The 20,070-nt window shown below is 38.0% G+C and overlaps 1 protein-coding gene across 1 annotated transcript; it reads right to left on the bottom strand.

The window, feature by feature from the left end:
* Positions 1-2,279: 2,279 nt before the first annotated feature.
* Positions 2,280-15,681, bottom strand: exosc10 (exosome component 10). The gene is made up of 25 exons (XM_084721392.1): positions 15,523-15,681; positions 14,230-14,366; positions 13,705-13,828; positions 13,514-13,618; positions 13,161-13,320; positions 12,946-13,054; positions 12,783-12,858; positions 12,597-12,707; positions 12,230-12,373; positions 10,431-10,621; positions 9,346-9,502; positions 8,998-9,146; positions 8,752-8,802; positions 8,527-8,638; positions 8,355-8,402; positions 8,170-8,245; positions 7,289-7,398; positions 7,107-7,199; positions 6,942-7,010; positions 5,752-5,857; positions 5,602-5,675; positions 2,969-3,149; positions 2,782-2,846; positions 2,623-2,699; positions 2,280-2,522 (listed from the first exon to the last, which is right to left on the bottom strand). Exons 1-25 carry the CDS (start codon positions 15,643-15,645, stop codon positions 2,492-2,494), a joined length of 2,679 nt encoding a protein of 892 aa, XP_084577518.1. The 5' UTR covers positions 15,646-15,681; the 3' UTR covers positions 2,280-2,491.
* Between the last annotated feature and the right edge of the window lie 4,389 nt (positions 15,682-20,070).

The following is a 20,070-nucleotide window of genomic DNA, read 5'->3' on the forward strand; positions in this document are numbered from 1 at the left end:
ATAACAGTACTGGACTGATGTAATTCTAAAAACAGTTAAACTGTCTAATATTTACTTTTGTAAGCCTAATTTTATGTGCACATAACCAACAACAGAGTCGGCACCGCATGTAATGGTTATTTTATAAATTGTGCATGAAAAACAAGACACGGCTGGACTTTTGAGATCTCTACAAAGAGAAATTTGACTTTGAAAACCATGAAGTCCAGATTTGACTGCGTATTTGTGGCATGCAATCTTACATCCTACAGAGAAACATTCAACCAGTGGGACGAGATGGAAGGATGATGATTAATCACTACACCCTCCAGTTCACAACTATTTTCACCCATATGCTGTTTGGACACAACTCATTTCCAGTCAGTGGACAAAAGACTGCTATTGCTAAAATAAAGTTCCCACAGTTACCAGAGCCAAGTCAAACTAATACAGTCACCAGTTTACTGTGTGGAAAAAGTTGAGATGAAAATCACAAACAGCTGTTACGTCACTCTTCTGTTCTCATTTATAGCTGTGCTCTTTGTGATAAGTCGACTCAGCATTAACCAGTTGTGAATGGTGTCTCACTGAGGATAGATCCTGTTTATATTTCATAAATTATGTATACATTTGAAGAGGTCTTGCCTCAAAGTGCTTAATTTACAGTTTAGTTTTCATTGTGAAAGTTTGTTTCATGTTTGTCTGCTTGCACAAACCTCTCCCTGGTGCTTACATAACAGAGAAATTTATAAAGTAAGCAAACCAGTCACACTTATCAGGGAAAGCCAAGAAGAATTTCAGTGAGGATCACAACCTTCCTACAGTAAAGAAATGTGATATTAACGGGTAATTTTTCAGAAGAATAGAGCCACAGGGTTAAAACAAAGAACAGTGGTTACAGTCTGGTCCAAAAAATGAGCATTATTACCCTATTTTTCCAACTTGAAGGGACAGTTCACCCCAAAATCAAATATATGTATTCCCCCATGACCTGCAGTGCTTTTTCTCAATATAGCTTGTTTTGGTGTGAGTGGCAGAGTTTGGGATACATCAGCTGTAGAGATGTCCTCTCTCCAATATAATTGGACTAAATGGCATTTGCTAACACAATCTAAATATTTAAAAAGCACCACAGGCCAGAAGAAAAAAAATGTATTTTTGATTTTGGGGTGGACTGTCCTTTTAAAATGGCCTAATCTCCACAAAAGAAAACACCTCATAAAACAGTCAAACCGAACAGCCCCACCTTACTGCAAAATCCAAATCTGTCAAAACTTAACCATTTTCTGTGTGTAGGTGGTTAGTTTGGAGGTTGTTGTGTCAGGTAACAACATTGACCTGACAGTAGAAGAGGAGGAGACTGCAGACTGAATTAGTCAGCTAACATCATGTGTGTCAGACTACAGGTTTAAAATAAAGAATAGTGGTTGCAGTCTGGTCTGAAACATTAGCATTATTCCTCTATTTGAGGTGAAGCTTCCTCTAGGACATCATGTTTTACATGCTAAGGTGCATAAACATAAACGTTGAGAACTCATTTCCAGGTTAAGGCAGTTCCTTATAATATTATAGTCTTTTATATAATATACTTTTGGATAGTTTATTCTATAGCAGAGTATCACTTCACTGATCACACTTTGTAAAATGTAGAGTAAGTTGTAACTCCAGCTGTCAGATAAACGTAGAGGAGTAAAAAGTATCTCAAAATGAAGTATTAAGTTACTTTCCACTACTGTATAGTAGAGTGACATAGGACTGAATTTTGGGTCCTGTTCATCCCACTCCAACAAAAATACTCCTGCTCCATCCCAATCCCATAAATCCAGTCCACACCCATCATGCAACATAATGACCAGCACTAGGTTCATATTCATATGAGCATATTTATATGTATATAAAAAGTGATGTATTGTTGATTTGATTCCCATCCTGCCTGCTCCTGTTGACTTTTTTCCGATCTGATTAAACTTCCATTCCATATATCCTGATGGATTCCTAAAAAAATGTCAGTCTCTTCTGTATAGAGAGTTACAGCACATATCAATCGCAGTTCACACATCTTCAAAAGAGTTATCGCCAAGTTTCAGTTTCAGTTCAGTTTTTGGAAGCAAAGGTAGAAATGTAGTCTTTTGACACATTCGCACAAAAAACACCCTTCAAATATTTTGTAATCTGGCGAGTCTGGATACATTTTTCTTCACTTTAAAATAAAGTATTAGCGCTGACACTTGGGGAGAAAGCGGTGATTGTGATACTGAATAATACTGCTTCATCAAAATGAAACTCAATGTTGGCAAGAATTTTTTTTCCTCTAAAATTATCTTTAATAAAGGGGCCTGTGCGTCCACATATTTACAAGGCAAACTGTTCCACAGATGGAAAAAATACACTTTGAAATTCATTAAATATTGAAATACTGAATTTCACTGGCATGGAGGAAAAAAAGGACAATGTTTCTGCAGCATGAAAAAAAAAGTTTTAAAATAAGACAGAAAATAGCATCAAAGAGAGTTTATCTTTTGGGCCAGTTATGCCGGAATCCTCTGTGGAGAATAAAAAGAGAACGGTTAAAACACACTGGGATGTTTGAATTAGCACAGGAAAAAAAACACTACAACTCTGTATTATTTGCTCTTTGTTTACCTGTCAGATTTTCCAGACAGGTAGGACATACTTCGGCCTCCTGCTCCGAAGTTGGATTTTTGACCCTTAGCAATTTTCTGTTAAAGAAAAGGTTTAAATTCATCAACTGCTAATAAAATTCATATTGTTAAATAAACACAGTAATTAACAAATTAATACCTTTTTCTTGAAATCATGGGGTTGCCGATTTGGATCAAACTGTGAACCGTCCTTTGATTTGCTGCCTGTAAAAACAAAAAGATGTGCACTGCTTTCAATTAAAGTCCATCATGTACAATAACTGTAACCGAATGTAAAGTAAGCAGTGATCAGTCCAATATAAGAGAAAAACAACCAGTACTCATACCAGCAAACACTTTGAGGTCTGACTGGCTGTAGTCGAAGGGCTTGAAGGCATCTTGAGGAGGTGGTTCTGTTTTCTGGGGCGTCTCTGCAGATTTCATCAACTTCTTACTTGGTTTGGGAGTTGACTCTCCAACCTCACTGGGAATCCTGTCTCTTTTCACTCCACCACCTTTTGCAGATTCCTAATGAAATTGGCCAACATTATATTCTGTACAATACTAAGATGAAACATTTTGATGAATGAATTCTTAAATGTGTGTACTTTTGTTATGATTATTTTTGATAACAATTAAAATGCATTAACAAACATACATCAAGGGACTCTAAGGAATTAAGGGGAATTATAAAGAGATTCAGAAACACTGTTAAGTCAACATGATACTGATTTATTAGTGATGAAAAAAGTTAAATTTTCACTTGGCTTCACACTCTGCAATATTAATTATTACATCCTTGTGGATTTTAATTCAACAGACCACACAGTTTTGTGTCATGAGACAGACACAGAAAACCATTCAGGCTAATCTCTTAACCTGCAGGAGTCAGTGACATAGTGCTTTTTTTGCCATAGAAGAGGCGTAGTCATTCTTCAAGATGAGACTTAAGTTACTGCTGCTGTTTATTTGCTAGTAAAGTCATCATCGCTGCTGAGTAGCGTAAGACGAAAAAGAAACCTTACACCTTAATGACATAATTGTATATAAGGATACAGTAACTTAAACCATTTGATGTTTACACAGCTTGGTACATTTTTAAATATTTGTTAAAGGTCTAGTGTGTAACAGAACCAAGGTTACATTATAACCTTGGTTCTCTGACCTTGGTTTTGTATACCTTAGAACGAGCTATTTATATCTGCAGAGGGCACGTGTCCTATTCTATGGAGGCTGCAGTGTTACATTGTCATGTTGTCCAGAATGGACAAACCAAACACTGAAGTTTTGAGGTGTAGGTTCTCGTCCTGGAAGGGGAGGGCGAGTGGAGGTGTTTGCAATCTGTAAACTCACTGCTAGATGACACAAAATCCTACACACTGGTCCTTTAAGTCTATGCTTAGTTAAAGTGAAATGTTAAGTTCCAATGTCCTACAATCCACCACAAATCTTTCACCATGTTTACATCCAAACTCTTTCAAAAGGGTCTCATGTTATAAATTTGGGGTTATTCTACTTCCCTCTGAATAATAAACCTGTAAGGATTGTTATTTAATCCACTTAAGACAGACGACGCCAAAATGGATTCACAATCTGTAACTACAATCACAACATAAGGTGTGAATGAGAGCATCAGTGTCGCCTCACTGAAGTACAAACCTGCCAACTGAGGCTTTAAACTGAAAACACTTCTGTCTACAGGAGTAGACAATAGTAGATTCTTTTAATTTGCTTTTTATGATTATTATGGCACATCAGATCTTCTGACAAATCATGTTTTCTTGTGATATTATCTCCCTGTGGTTGTTCCTGATTTATTTTTCTGACTTGCTTTATTTGACATGTTGGCACATCATCATGTTGTGATGATTAACTGTCACTAACAAGTGATGGTGAAGCCCTCTCACAGAAATGACCCTTGATTATATCAGTTATGGTATCAGTGCAGCAGAAGCTTTAGAAAACCACAAAGCTTTCTTTCAAACTGAAATTAGATGAGAAAACTTGACTACCACAGAGCCGACTGAAACTGACAGTTTGCCGGCAGAGCCAATATTTGCCTGCAGTTGGCAGGTTGACGAGTGTTACTTTCAAGTGCTGCTGCCAACACTTCTGACTAGAATGCATGCCACCAGACGGTGCCAACGTGCTTATTTGCCGGTGCCGTTTCAGCAGGGAGCGCCTTAAAGCCAAGTTTTCACTTAAGCCATCATCACACAATGGATTACTGTGGTGCACACCATCAGTGCAGCACAGTGAAGTAACATGTTTCTGTTGTGTTTTCTGTGTGCACCAGCGATTGATGGCTTCAGGTTCACACAGTGAAAGGCAGCGAGAGGGACAGGAGAGTCAAACCGCAGTGACCGCTCTTTTTGTTCTCCTGCACTGTGGACACAAGATGAAGTACAGAGACTTCTGTCTCACCGAGCGTTTAAAACAGAGCGGAAACACCATATGGTAGCAAGAGCGCATAATAGTAACCAAGCAGGAGGGTGCCAAGCAATATCCCAGAGAGACAGAGGGAGCAGAAAGTGGGCTTTTGGGCAGACAGTAGCTATTGTTGTTCCCCAGGGGGATAGAAAAGCGTTTGATGAGTGGAGAACGTGTCTCTAATGCTCAAATCCCACGCTGCATGTTCTCCTTCCCAAGACGCACCATGTGACAGATATAAATATTAAAAGGCCACTAACATGTCGGTGCTGCAGACTGGAAGCAGTGGTTCACTCGCTTCTGAGTCACCACATTTATGCACAGAAATACCAGCCGTGTCTTGAGAAAATGGGGGGCATAGCAGAGGGTTAAACTCACTATTAAAGCACCATCTTTAATATACTGTACTAGGCTCTTGGGTGAATATAACTCATGTTTTTCACCGATTTTTACTTTCCCATCAGGGATGTCAACAATGAAGTTGACAGAGGGCAAAGCCTATCTGAAGCGGTACGGAGGAAATGGAAGGACAAGAGTGCAAATGACTCACCGCCGCTTGCTGGCGAACCGTGGCAACGTTCTGGAGAGACTCCTGGTAGCTCTGTTTAGCCTTGTTTCTGTCTTCTGTAGGAATCATGGAAATATAGTGAGAAAAATAACTTTAAAAAGTGGAAATTTAGAGCAAGTTAGAGCCCGTTACCTGCCGCTTTCTTTGCGTGTTCCTTTGCTTCTTCTTTGGCTTTCTTCTTGGCCTCCAACTCCTTCTGTTGCTGCTCAATACTCTGCAGCTTCCATCTTTTACTGATCTGTAAATGTGAGAGGTTATAACACAGTGTAGTTTTAGTCCAAGTTGAAAATTGTAGTTAGTTGAAGTCACATTTTAGTCTTTTGCTTCAGTCAAGATTTAGTTTGTAAGTTTTAACTTAGTTAATGTTTTAGTCATAATTCTCTCAGTTTCATGATACTGTGATGAATTTTGTTGAAGAATATTCTTCCTGGCTATAAAAAGTCCAGTGAGAAGTAGCAGACCTTGAACTATGTGTTTAGTCAACTAGGCTGAGAATGTATTACTGACACAGTCTTTCACATAAAATTAATGCACAAGTCATTATTAAAACATCATTATTGGTTGTCAGACACTGATAATGTTTATTACTTGACAAGACAGACTTTTTATATTACTGAGGTCTTCTGAGAAATTCAGTGTCATGTTTCACTCAGTATCATTCTGATTTAATAAATCAGCAGTTACAAGAATTTGTAAACTGCATTGTTAGAGCAGACAAGCATTATCTGGGAAACATCGTGTTTATTCACTCCACATGGAGCATGAATGATGAATGAATGATATTTACATTGTGAGACAGAGACTGCGGGATGGTGTGTTTGTGGGTGTTTTTAAATATTTTTCTTTCTGCACTTTAATTCACAAAGCACTCCATCCTCATTGGGAAAGATTACACTCAGTCTCTCTTTTGGTCTGAATGTAAAAGACAAGTGTCCACAGGTCATCTCTCCTCTTTCTTTCCTTTTCTTCCTAACTGACAGACCCCTGCTGAGGATGAGGCTCTCCTCATTACAGAGACCAGCTGCCAGCAGCAGCTAATGGTTTTGTTCAGCTTTTTAAACTAGTTAGTGTTACTGGTGCTGGCCGATCACTATGATGCAACTTAGGTTGTTTGCTTCAACAGAGGCAACTAATTTTGTCTTGTCTTTATTGGTCAGGGAATCTTTAATAGACCTTTTGTCATATTTTTTATGTGAATATTATTTTTTCATTTATGTTTTCATCAAAATTTAGTAATGACCTCAACAAATTCTTGTTCTCAAAACTTTTGTTGGCAAAAATGTAACGACATATAGTTAAGAGGAGAAGAAATCTTTAATTACCTCGAATATTTTTGAAGACGGGTCAAACTTGGCATTCTTGTTGACGTGCACATCAGTGGAGGGTAAATACTGAAATCACAATGAAAACGGTTGAAAACTGCATGTCTGGTTGAGTAAAATGCAAACACTAGGATCAACGAGCGTTGATAACTGGTCATTTCTTACCATTCTAAAAGGATTGTCAAAAGACTCAATGATGCGTCTGGCTTTCATCTGAGCCACGGGGAGTATCTCTTCATCCTTCGGTGTTTCCACCTCCTTCAAAAGGAAGCAGAATTCTCACATTTGACATCATCACTACATACAAATCCACTGGCTGAATAAAGGTAATTATAAGGTGGTCTAACCTCAAACAGTGTAACTTTTGCTGGTGCAAAGAGGGCATTTGTTTTCTGTACATCAACATCCATCTTATGGTCATCGTCTGAGATGAGCATCCCTTGTTTCACAGGCAGTTCTGAAAATAAATAAATGAGTTCAAGGCATTAAAATATTAAATCGCCAGGATAATAGGGGTGGGCGATACCAAACTTCGTTCAATATTACACTTTATGTACATTATACATATACATACATAATATAAACATATATATATATCTTTAACATGCAATTACGCTGTGTATTATATATTTTATTACAAGGCAATATTATATATTTTTTTTCTCAGCATAATGCTACACACCATGTGTATATGACAACATGTGCAGTTATTCTGCACAATCATTTATAGCTCTGTAAAAAGTGAAAGGTGTATATCCCCAAGAGTTTGTGTATAGAGTTTATTTTCTCTGTTTTTTTTCTTATTCTTATATTATTTGTTTTTCCATTTATCAGTGACTCTTCTTCTACCTGTACTTTCGATCCTCGAGCTGCTGCAGCTAGTGAATTTCCCAGTTATGGTATCCATGAAGCTGATCACATTTTATCTGATCTCATCTCATCAGTATGACACAGAAGTGTGCATCAGTGCATGGCTGCGTGCTTGGTTCTCATGCCTCATAGGTTTCCACAGTCATGTGACACGGGCCAGCTAAATGTCAGGGCTGTTCATTAGCATTTAAACATTAAACAGTGAAGTACTGAAAATATTTGTAATTGATGCACCCACCCACATTTTGTACTTTTATTTTTTTTTCTTCTTTTTAGTAAGTAATAAAAGGCAACTTGTGAGTATCAAGTTGCCCATCCCTACAGGAAAATGCACAACATTTACGAGTATCAAGCTTACCATCTGAAGAAAAGGGGTGGAGGTCACTCTCAGAGACCCTGGATGTATCATGAGGACCAAACAACTTGACCTCAGACTGAAAAATAATACAAGATCATATTTATTATTTCAGTTGAAATTTCTTCAACATCTATTGAATACAAGAACTAAAAAAATCCACGAGGGTTAATCAGTTTTTGACCAACCTTTTTTATAGGTGTGAGTCCCTTCTTCTTTTGAGCTGCAATCTCAGCCTGTGTGACGTGTGGAAAACAATGTTTTACTGATTGAGGCACCGCCATTGACAAACACAAACACTGAAATTACACCACAGACAAAAACATTACATTTTCTCTGCTGCCACCCATCTTTTCTCACCTTAAGGAGAGGCATTTCTCTGGCCTGCTGCACCAGCAAATGGAGCTCATTGACCTGCTGCCTCACCAGTGGGGGTACAGGGTTACAGCAGGCAATGATGCCCTGAGGCTCCCTGAGAAGATAAAGACAAAATACTGAGCTGGAAGTTATGAATAAAAATACTAAATTCCACCTGCACTAGAGTGAGAACAACTCACACTAAAAAAAATTAAAATAAAAACTTACTTGGGCAGCTCCTCAGATATCTTGATCATCATGTGAGTAGGCAGGACGTATCTAAACAGACAAATAAAACTACATTAAAACATGTTAAGACAAATGTCCAAAGACTATGAATGATTATAAAATAACAAGGAGTTTGTCACAAAAACATGTGGGTTGCAAAATCTGGCTGGGCATGAACTATAAATAAGAAAAACAACTCTAGCAGATTTCCAGAACAGCAAGTCCATCCATTTCCAAACAGCCTACCCGGTGCTTTCATCTTCCTGCCTGGCCAGCTTGTCCCTCCAGGCAAACAGCAGTCTGAAGGCAGCGAGCTGCTGGGTGTTAAAAGACCTTTTCTGCTTCCTCTGCAGCTCCAGATATGACTCCTCTGTGTATATGGGCTTCACATATTTCTGCATGGAAGAGGGGGCACGCGGTGAATCGTGACAAATGTCAGAAAAATGCAGGAGATTATGGTGTGAAAATGTAAAAATATGAAAGCAATAAAAGAAACCGTGAAAGTATTGGATAGAGAATAGTGGAGGTACGGAGGATGATTTTTAAGTGTCAGTTTAATCTTCTTCTGTTGTATAAAGGGAGATTTGTGCTCACCTTCTGCGAAATGTCCCTGCTTTTGTTCCAGACACTCTGCAGAAGGCCAGGCTGCCTGTGGTTGAAGTCCAACAGCTGTGCCCTCACACAGTCGTAGATATAAAGTAGGTAGTGGGTGTCTGCACGGGCATACTGCACCATCTCATCTGGCAGTGGGCTACAAGGACAAGTTATGGGACATTTTTTAATTCGACCGCCTAAAGTCAATAAAAGTGACAAGTATTTTAAAAGCAATCTGTCAAACAATCTGAAATACATGGTGGTTTTTCTAGTGGCATCTGTCAGTGAGGCTGCAAATACTTTGATGAAAATGCAACTACTCCTTCTCTGGATATTTTTTGTGTTCTTGTTGTTTTAGCTCATTGCAAGGATGACTGATGTTAGTTTGTAAAAACTTTTACATTTGTATTGACGTTATATTAATGATGATCAAATTGTCAAATAATTATTTAATATTGTATTGTTGTTGGATTTTAAACTCTGCATCTGAATAAAGTACTTAGTAAAAACTTTACATCTTCTATAAATAAATAATATCCACAAATAAAGTGCTGAACCATGCTGTTGTAGGCTACTTGGCTATTTTACAATGTTTATGGTTTATTTATCATTTCATAACTGAGGGTTGTATAACAAAATACCAGTTGTAGTCCATTTCGTGCTGCTCACAAAAGAAAAAAGATGATATAAACACAAGTCATAAAAACAAATTATTTTTTATGGTGGAGTGCAATAAGAGACAATAAGAGCACATATATATCTTGCAGAAGTTTCGCAAATCTTATAAATCTAGGTTTCCCTTCTAGACACAACTGTGCAATGTGAAGGACTCCATGGAAGAGGACCTGCACCCTCTGTAGACATATAGGGCTCATTCTAAGGTAATAAAATTCACAATTCTTATTTTTAGAAGTGTTAATACACTACTGAAAACATTTGAATAATATATTAAACCTCCATTCCAAGGAACCCTTGAAAATCTTACACTCTGAACCTCTAAGAGACGAAAAAGAAGTCTATGCCACAGTTAATCCTTAACAATAATCAAAAAAATAAATTGAACAGCCTGTCAGGTATCTCCATACCGAATCCTCCAGTCAGCCAGCTGGAAGCGTTTGTCTGAGGCCACATTGCAGAAGTGAGTGAGCAGGTGGTCGAGGGAATGTCTGGCCAGGTTCAGAGCTCTGCTGGCCTGATGTGTGTCGAAAAGGTTGACGACATACAAGCCGAAGTCCCTCTGGAGCCACTCGATGTCGGAGTCGGCGCCGTGAAATACCTGAGACCAGGAGAAGAAGAACATTCAGCTGAAACCTCTCTGGTGAGGTACCCAAATCAAAAACCAAAAAATATTAATTTGACTGGCACAGATACAGAAAATATTTGAACTAAAACTATTAAAAACTGGGGACGCACCAGGTGACATTTTTCCATTTGGATTATTTTCACAGATCTCTCAGTAGATCAAGCCCACGCAGCACACTTTTTCACAGGTATCCAATGGTGTGTGTGAGTCATGGCGGCTCCCACACGCCACAGGACGCCGTGCCAACTTTATTAAACACGTCTGAAAATGGTGGGGCACCTCTGAGACACCTCAAAGGTTTCAAGATTATATCTTTACAAACTTAATATTACTACATTGGTGGAGCTTTTTTTCTTCAGGTAACTTTAGGACAGTTCAGATGCGACCAGCTCATAAAATAGTCTGAGCCATCTTCAATTTCTTCATTCCCTTGAGGTCATTTTAAGGCCATTTTAATTGCTGAGACTTGAGAATGCAATCACACAGCTTTACAGTGCAAAAAGCAGTAAGACTACCAAACAGGTTTAATTATTTAAGCCAGCTACTTGGAAGTAAAACCAAAAGTTACTGCACTAGAAATATATGTCCTAACTGTCCACTGCATTGTAAAACTCCTTGTTTTACACATATTACTCTATCAATTTGGTCAAAGTTGAACCTGGAGGTAGCTCTACAAGATCTAAAGGATTTCTATCTTCACTTTCAGTGGTTTAGTTAATGTGACATGTACTTATTTGTAAATTTGTGGTGTGCATTCTGTTGTAAAATTCTGCTGAACAGGGTCATCATACCCACAGGTATTAATACTAATATAATAATACTGATGGATAAATTTTTCATTCACAACAGAGAGCACATGGAAATGTTGAAAAAAAAAGACAAAACCAAAACAGTGATAAATAAACAAAGAAAATGTACAATGAAAACAGTGACACAGATCGTGCAGTTGCCCATTTTGAATGCAAACCTAATCAGACATGTAATCTTATCTTCCCTTTAGATGGTTAAAGTCACAGACCAGGATACAGGAAGTGATTTGTTATTAGAGAAGAGTATCAAGAACCAGTACTAAATTGGTACCAGTTCTGATATTGATAAGCTCCTGGTATTTATTTCACATAAATTCGCTCTCAAGGCCACATTCAGACAGAATCAGGCCTTGCAGGGATTAGCTGCAGGGTTTTGTGATGGTGTGGGATGTGCGTGTGTGTGTGTGTACACGACTACACCTATGCTGTGTCTCTTGCTCTCCCTTTCAAACAAATGGACATAAACTAAAAGAAGCTTTTTGGTATTACTGTTTTGGAAGCCATATGTACACGACAAAGCTGGGTACATGAAAGAAACCTAAGAAGTAGACAGCTCAGACAGATCAGGTTGCTTTTTTCCAAAGGTTGACTCCGTTTCAACTTTTCCGCCACATGCCGCTGCATTTTTTTTCACATCCCTTCCACCGCTAATGTAACCATGTGAGGGTGTAGCTGAGACAGACTGAGAGAGCCAAGCAGTGAAGTGCAGTGTGTGTCCAGTTTGGGATATTTTATATTTAAAATCCTAGTGATACCCATCTCCATCCATTACCTTGACAATAGCTGGGTCAGTGAATGCCTCGTTCAGAATGTACATCTCGCTGCGGAGCTCCAAGGTGTCGATGATGAAGTCCTCCTCTCTGGTGGAGATCTGCATCAGAGAGGTGATGCCGAGGAAACTCCTGTACGAGTGGTGCTGTGATGGAGAACAGACGGTTAACAAAACTTCCGCATACACACCTGCAGCTTTTTATGACAGCTTCAACATTTACCACAGTACTTAAATCAATGCCTTCCCGACACAAGATGTCAATGTTATAAGCCTCACAAAGGCACTAGGCGTCGTTTAGCTATTGTACTGGATCACATTAAACTGTATTGGCATATATGGAATGTGAGAACTTTTTCTGATATCGTACCTCAAGGTCAACTGCAAATTCAGGCAACTTGCACAGCTTCTCATTCAGAGCCACCAGATCCTCAAGTGCGTCAATGAAGGTGCACGTGGTCTCAGTCATGGGTTTGTACATCTATACACAGTGACAGATTTAGTATAGGCCAAACAAACAATGAAAGAATCATATTATGAGGTCACTATATCTTACCTGCACTTCTGGTTTAGACAGAAGTCTTTCTGGTATTGTAAGATGGTCCAGTTCATATTGGTATGGATGTGCAAACCTACATGGATCAAGATCACAACTTTAGATACACAACAAGAAATAGTAAAAGACAAACTGTTAATATTTGACAAGAAACAAATCTGACATGTCTTCAACATGTTCCTGTGTTCTCTGCTGGTGAATGAAGTCAGCCAGGGCAGCCGGGACATCGAGGTCCTCAGGTCTCGCTTTACGGATTTGTTTGTTGGTGAAATCTAAGATTGGAGAGAAAAGATGTTACAAATGATTAACAGCTGAGACTGTAAGTCAAATGAATGTTATGAAAAGAGATGAGAAGAACATAAGAGTGCAAAGTCTTACATGAAGGAAGAGGCTTGACTGCATTAGGCTTTATGAAGATCTTGGGAATAAATGGTGTATTGCTGTTGTCGACCTTTTCCTTGAACTTTAGCTGAGGTCTTGCGACGTTCTTGGCGTGGAGCAGTCGGAACATCTCAGAACGGCTGCTTGAGCCTGAACCCTGATCAATAAAAAGCATTGTTTACCATAAGGTGTGAAGCGCTGGTATGAATATTTAACATGCGTTCCAAAAATAAATGCGTTCCAGTGCTTTAAGTGCTGGAATGCCAGGACTGGAACATAATGTTTCAGCTTGAGTGCAGCCCAACAAACTGACATCTGCAGTCTAAGAGCTGAGAGGTTAATTAGCCAACCTTGCGATTCCAGCTGGAAACGACAATCTTGGGAGGCTGAAACCCTGCGGGCATGACAGGCTGCTGGCTCCTGTTCACCCCATCAGCTTCATCAAGAAGAATCCCCTGGAAAGCAGATAGAAGGGCTTGGTTGGTTTTAAAAGACTTTTTAATGAAGAAATCGGTGTTAACACCAAAGCTGGAGGTCATACCACTCTTTCCAAGATGACATCGTTTGAGTCCACAACCAAGTCAAACCTCTCTTCCACCCCTGTCAGCTTGTTTCTGTCTCTCACGTGAGATCTGCAGCCATGGTGCTGCATCAGCTGGCTCATGCTAGCACAGGGACACAGTGACAAGAATTAACTAACTGAGAAACAGCAAGACAAACATCACAGACTAAATGAATCATAAGAGAGACGTTGCATTGAGTAGTCTGGCAGTGCACTAATGCAGAGGTGATGTAACACCACTACAATCAAGTTTGCCTCTGTTTCCTAAGGCAACACACATCAAGACAGGAATGTTTCTCTTGACCAACTGTACAAATTCACGTCTTTGTTCAACAAAAGTGATCTTTGACCTGCAGATGTGCCCGAGGTCCACAGCTCCTGACAAAATTACTGAGTTTCCTAAGTGAATGAGACGAGGAGTGACCATCTGTAATGTTAGGTGCAGGTCTGACTGAGCCAAAACTCAAAAGAGGAAGCAGCAACATAATTTAGACTTATGCTCACCAGTGCAGGAGCTTATCTCCTTGACTTTCACAGAACTCCTGGAATCCTGGGAAGCTCCGATAGAAATCATATTCATCTCCTGCTTGAGGCAAGCCAGCGGATGCTTTGGTGGCGGATAATACAGCACCCAATCCATACTGCAGAGGAGAGACAGGCTGAGCTGTTAGGCAATACTTCTTAAAATGTTTTCAATATGGTCAAATAGGGAAACACGATAAACATATAAATTAGTCGACAATGAGAGATATTCATATTATAATATACTATTCCAACAATTAAATATTTAATAAATATCTGATATAATAATGTCTGTTAAACAGACTGCATCAATGCAGTTTATTTGAATTCTTAAAAAAACAAAAACAAAGTATGTTTGAGAATTTTTTGTTTATGAACTTTTCTAGAAAAACTAAATGGACTTTTGAAGAGTCAGAAATGCTTTTTGTATTTGTGGAAATAGGGACGTCTGTTAGATTTGGTTCTGTCAGAGCTGTTAAATAATAAATCAAGCCATCTTTGCTCACTACATCTTCAACTCTCTTATCCTCAGATGGACTAATAAACTACAGGTTATATGAATTTCCTTTTAAAATACAGAAATTTGAAACTAGCAGTTATCTGATCATATTGACACAATGTAGAAAAAGTGAGAATTTAGAGCAGAGAAACATTAAACTGTAGTGTGTATATTGCTTTATAGTTCAGTGTCTAATGCTAAATGTTGAGTTGTTTAGTTTACATGAACACAGTATTTAAACACGGAGTTCATATTTAAATATATCAAAAGTGGAAGCCCTGTAAATATATACATGTAACATTTATGATATCCTTTTATAGCTATCTATCTTTCATTTCCAACAACTACCTGGTTAGCTAGCTGGTGAATGCATCCCATTGTTTGATATTGGCTTTATTTTCTCATTTTAATATATATCTTTTCAATTTGCTTACAGTGGAACTGCGTGGGCAATTTTAAACCATTATTTTCACATGTATCAATACTTTTGACACAACAGCTAATCAACATCATGGACAGATTAGTCGGTCCTCCATGAAATGTACCTGAAAACAGTCACCAAGCTATTTAGCCCAGAAAAGTCTCAGCTCTCGCATTACTCATAATTACCTTAACAATTACAATCAAATCTTAAGTGAACACATAAGTTAGCTGTGCATGTTTGCTACCTAACTTCTACTGTGGCTGCAGCTCGTAGCCAACAGATCCACGTTGTCCACTTCACTGTTAGCTTAACGGAAAATAACTCTGCGTCCAGCCTCTTTAACTCCACTTACTTTAACAAACGCGTCGACGTCTTTAAAACCGGGACACAGTTCGTTTTCCTCGTCGTTGTTGTCTGAATTCATATCTTGAAGCCCACTGTTTGTGGAGTCACCACTCTTGGAAGAAGCCATCATCTGTGTACATGTGAGCCGCAGGAAGCAGCAGCAGCAGCGGCTCCTCGGTGTTTTCTTCTGACGCGCTCGGAGGGGAGCAGAGGCATAGACAGCGCCCCCTGACGGTGTGGAGGGGACAGGCCGCACTGCCGCAGACTACTTTCTATAACATACATGTTAATCAGAGCTTATTAAAATGATTGATTGTGAAACTAAAGCGAAGAAACACTCATATGCTGTGTTGTAATGTTTATTTTTTTTCACTTATGTCATTTGTAGGTGCTCAGATATCTAATTGTAACATTTACGCAACAGTGTGAAGTGAAACTGCTACAAACAATTTTATTTTCATTTTCATTAATTTGACCTCATCCTCTCTTTTTTCATTTGCTGCAAATGAAGACTATAAATTAATATATTATATTATATTATATTATATTATATTATATTATATTATATTATATACAGTAAATATATATTTTTGTCAATGCTTTTATATCTATTTCTTTTATTAAATTATTATCATTATTATTATTATTATTGGTAATAGTAGTAGTAGTAGTGGTAGTAGTAGTATAGCAATTTACGGCAGACTGATAAAAATAAATTAAAAATATAAAGGAGGTATAAGCTACAGCATTATGCAAAAGAAACTATGACAAATTGATTGAAAAGACAATCAATAAAAGAGAGAATGCATTTGTATAAAAAGGGCTTCAAGAGGTGACGTAACAGATTAAGTCAGACCAAAACAAACAGAAAAAAAATAAAATGTATGAGTGGACTTACTCCTAAAATTTATAACCTGCATTTTTTTTTTAGGTATCTGTAACATTTGATGTTTTATTTGTGTTAATGTTGTGTTGACTACTACCACTCAGACTTGATCCAAATCCAGATTGGATCATTTTCCCCCTGCATGGTGAGGCTCTGGTCGTCACCGTTCCCATTCAATGCAGTGACACTGCAGACACATCCTCATCTCCTCTGTGCTGGCTCACCCATGGATGGTTGCACCAGGACGCTGGTGCCATGAGGGGGCAGTATTGACATTTGCAACCTGCAGCTTTTAAACTACAGCATCTGCACTGTGTTTGCAGGGTTATGGGGAAAAGTAATATACACCAATCACGTCTTTGTCAATATCTCTGTAAGAGCTATCTAAACCGTATCTAAAATCAAAGCGTTTTGCAGTTTTCAGCAGCAGATGAGGTGATACTATGGATATGAAAATCATACATAAACCCCCTTTGCTTTAGTGTCTGCTGCTGGAAAAAGAAGTTACAGTACTCTGGCGCTGTGATTCAATGGTCAATAACATGTGAAGAGCCATTGGTGAAGTATTGACACACCAGCTCATTACGGATGATCTGTGGTGTGTAGGGAGAAACCTCTCTTTTCTTCACTTCCCCTTCCTATTGATCCCTTCACAGGGTCCTCTCCCTCTTATTATCTTAAAAGCATCACTGCAACACTGGCTCAATCAATATTTCACAGTAGCTTTCCATGTCATTCCGTTGTTTTTAGTAGAAGGTATCTTGACTTCAGCAGATACATGCTCTAATAATCCTAAGAAATGAATCAGTATTCTTTGCAAAAGCTGCAGAGCCAACAGCTTGATACACATTAGTGTTAGATTGTGTATTCTTTTAGGGATTGCATGTGATTTTATTGTGATAGTCCTCATTACATAATAGAGCAATTAGTATATGCAGCAAAAAATCTTTGCTAATGTGTTCTTTATCCAGTGAATAGCACATTACTGCTGCCATTTACTCTCATTTATATGCTTTTTCATAATATTATGCATTTTATAGCTTTGATGGTGCCCCAAAGCACCACTCAAATTCTTCCTGCAGTAAAAGACAGTAAAACTGCTGATGCTGAAAATGACACGGTGCCACACACATAACTCAAAAAAAAAAAAAAAAAAAAAAAATACAAGAGAGAGAAAATCCTCAGTGAATTGTTTTTATTAACTCCCTTGTTTTAGAAAACACAAATGCACCAAACAAACAATATCATACATGCACGGCTTCAGCATATCAAGATCAGCTGATGACTTTTCAATGTGAAAATGTTAAGTTGCCACAATCTCACAGAGATCACCTGGACATCAAAATACTGAGGAGTCACAACAGAAAGGCCAAGCGTTGTCACCCAGCAGAGCTCTAATTGAGTTTTTTCATCAATCTTTATAGAATTACAAATTTTGGGTAACTCATTTAATCATTTTTCTGATCAATCCTGCCTTTTCTGATCTCAAAAGTAGCAAGAAAATTGTAAAGTTGTATTGGTATAAAAAGACAAAAAGTAGATTATTGTATTATCTACTGTGCACTGGCCGACTACCTTGTAACAGGTAGCGTTTGTGTCACTGCACCAAAAAGGCTGTGTGTGATAGCAGCTGCTAAAATGTTACTCTCTGCTCATGTTTTTTTCAGATTCTGGGGTTTGACTTAGAATTACAATTGGAAGTGGGACACCACAGTTTGGTCTCCCAGTTGGGGGCATTGCTTCAAATCACAACAAAATTCATACAGTATGTACACTGCAAAAAAAAAAAAAAAAAAAGAAGAAGAAGAAAGAAAGAAAGCTGAGAAAACTCAATTTCAAGGTGACTTGCCTTCAGTAGATATTTTTGATCAAACTCAAAAACTCTTAACTTTAAATAAACTAACCAACCTATAATCTCAGCTCAGTAAATGTAAATTTAATCAATGCAGAGATGTTCGCTTACCCAAATTGTATTCATCAAGAAAAGTTACACTGTTTGCTGGTTACACGGTCAAGAAAACTATGTCTTGTTTGATAGCTAGCCGAAAAAGAAAAGTTATATTGTTTGCTAGGTAGCTAAAAAGTTAGTTGGCCTAGTTGGCCTTAACAACTGAAGTAACAGAAAGAAGAGACACACTCATTTGGACTGAGTCTGCCCCTTAACTTTCTTCAAGGAACTTGTTTGTTTTTTCTCAGTCCATCTAAAAAAAAGGCAGCCATTTTAAAAGCTAAACCTTCTCACTTGTAAGATTAAAGTTAATACTGGACCATATTTTAAATTTGAGTTGACCGTTTTTGTGCAACAGAATGAAATTTAATCTAGATTTAGAGTAAAAAATAATGTGTGGTTTAAAGAAGAGTTTAAATATAATCTTTCTTAATTTTAGAGTAGTTTATATAAGTTTGGTAAAACGCAATTTTAAATTAAGTCATGATACTATAATCATGTTAAATCAGACTGAATCCTTGTTGGTGTAATCAAGCCCAAATCATTAACCATTATTCACTTTCACTTCAATCACTTCACTCAACAATTTTTAGAGGTTTGTAAAACTCAAAGATTCAAGTTTTTCTAAAGTTCAAAGTTTATCTAAAGAAAACAAAACATTATTAGCTGGTAAACCTCCTCTTACTTCAAATCTTTTGAAGTACGCTGCCTTGAAATGTTGAGTTTTCTCAACTTTTTTTGTTTTTACGTAGTACAGATTACTGTATGAAGGCAAGAGAGATCTCCACGCACTGGCTTCTGAATTAACCACCACTGGCTCTTAAATGTTATTTTAAAGCAACACTTGACCTTTGTGCAGAATTTTTCAAAGAAAAGAAAAAAACAATCAGGAACCATATCAAACATTAAAACAAGAGAAAATCAAATCAAAACATCTCCACAGTACTGATACATTACAAAACAAAGAGGTTGGCAATGCTTCTATGTATCCTAGACACAAGTTCATAAACTGCAATGTTTCTCTTTTTTAAGTTGAGTATAATCAATAAATCAGCCAGAAAGATGCATTTTCCCGTGTAAACATTTGTTAGCTTTAACAATGACATTCTGTGATGAGAGAATGTATACAGATAAACCACACGTAAAGCCACAAAAACAACAGAACAGGATTCAAAGACTGCTCTTGGAAAGTTATAAACACTCATCGGATGGAGAAAACCTTTAATACAAACTGTGCACCTGACCTGGCCCTGGATTCTGGAGACGTTTTCCCACTTGTTCCTTTGCACCCCGCATGGTAATGTGAAAGAAAAACAGAAATTTCCATTCAAACTAGTTTTTTCCTCAACCTCCCATACTGACCTTATATTACTTGCACTACTGTATTTGAATGTCTGCAATGGTTCTGTCGCCCAAAGCCCTGAACCACGGTTAAGTAAAAGAAATTAGTTTTTTCCCAATCAGCAGCGTGGTCCTCTTGAAAACAATGCTCCGTGACACCATAGTGTAAAGTAATACTCAGACACACACACTCACACACACCCTTGAATCTTCCTGGTGTCATCTTGATGGGATTGTCCTGATTTAGTCCTCCCTAAGTCCTGATCTATTAGTTATCGTATATCATATATTAGTCTTTTGTGGGTGTCATTAGTACCATTACTCCTATGCCCTTTCCCATAGAATCCCCTCAGGCCTCCTCTAATTTACTAAGATATTTT

Source organism: Lutjanus erythropterus, chromosome 6, assembly GCF_056507025.1.
Source record: "Lutjanus erythropterus isolate fLutEry1 chromosome 6, fLutEry1.hap2, whole genome shotgun sequence".
NCBI classification, from domain to species: Eukaryota; Metazoa; Chordata; class Actinopteri; order Lutjaniformes; family Lutjanidae; genus Lutjanus; species Lutjanus erythropterus.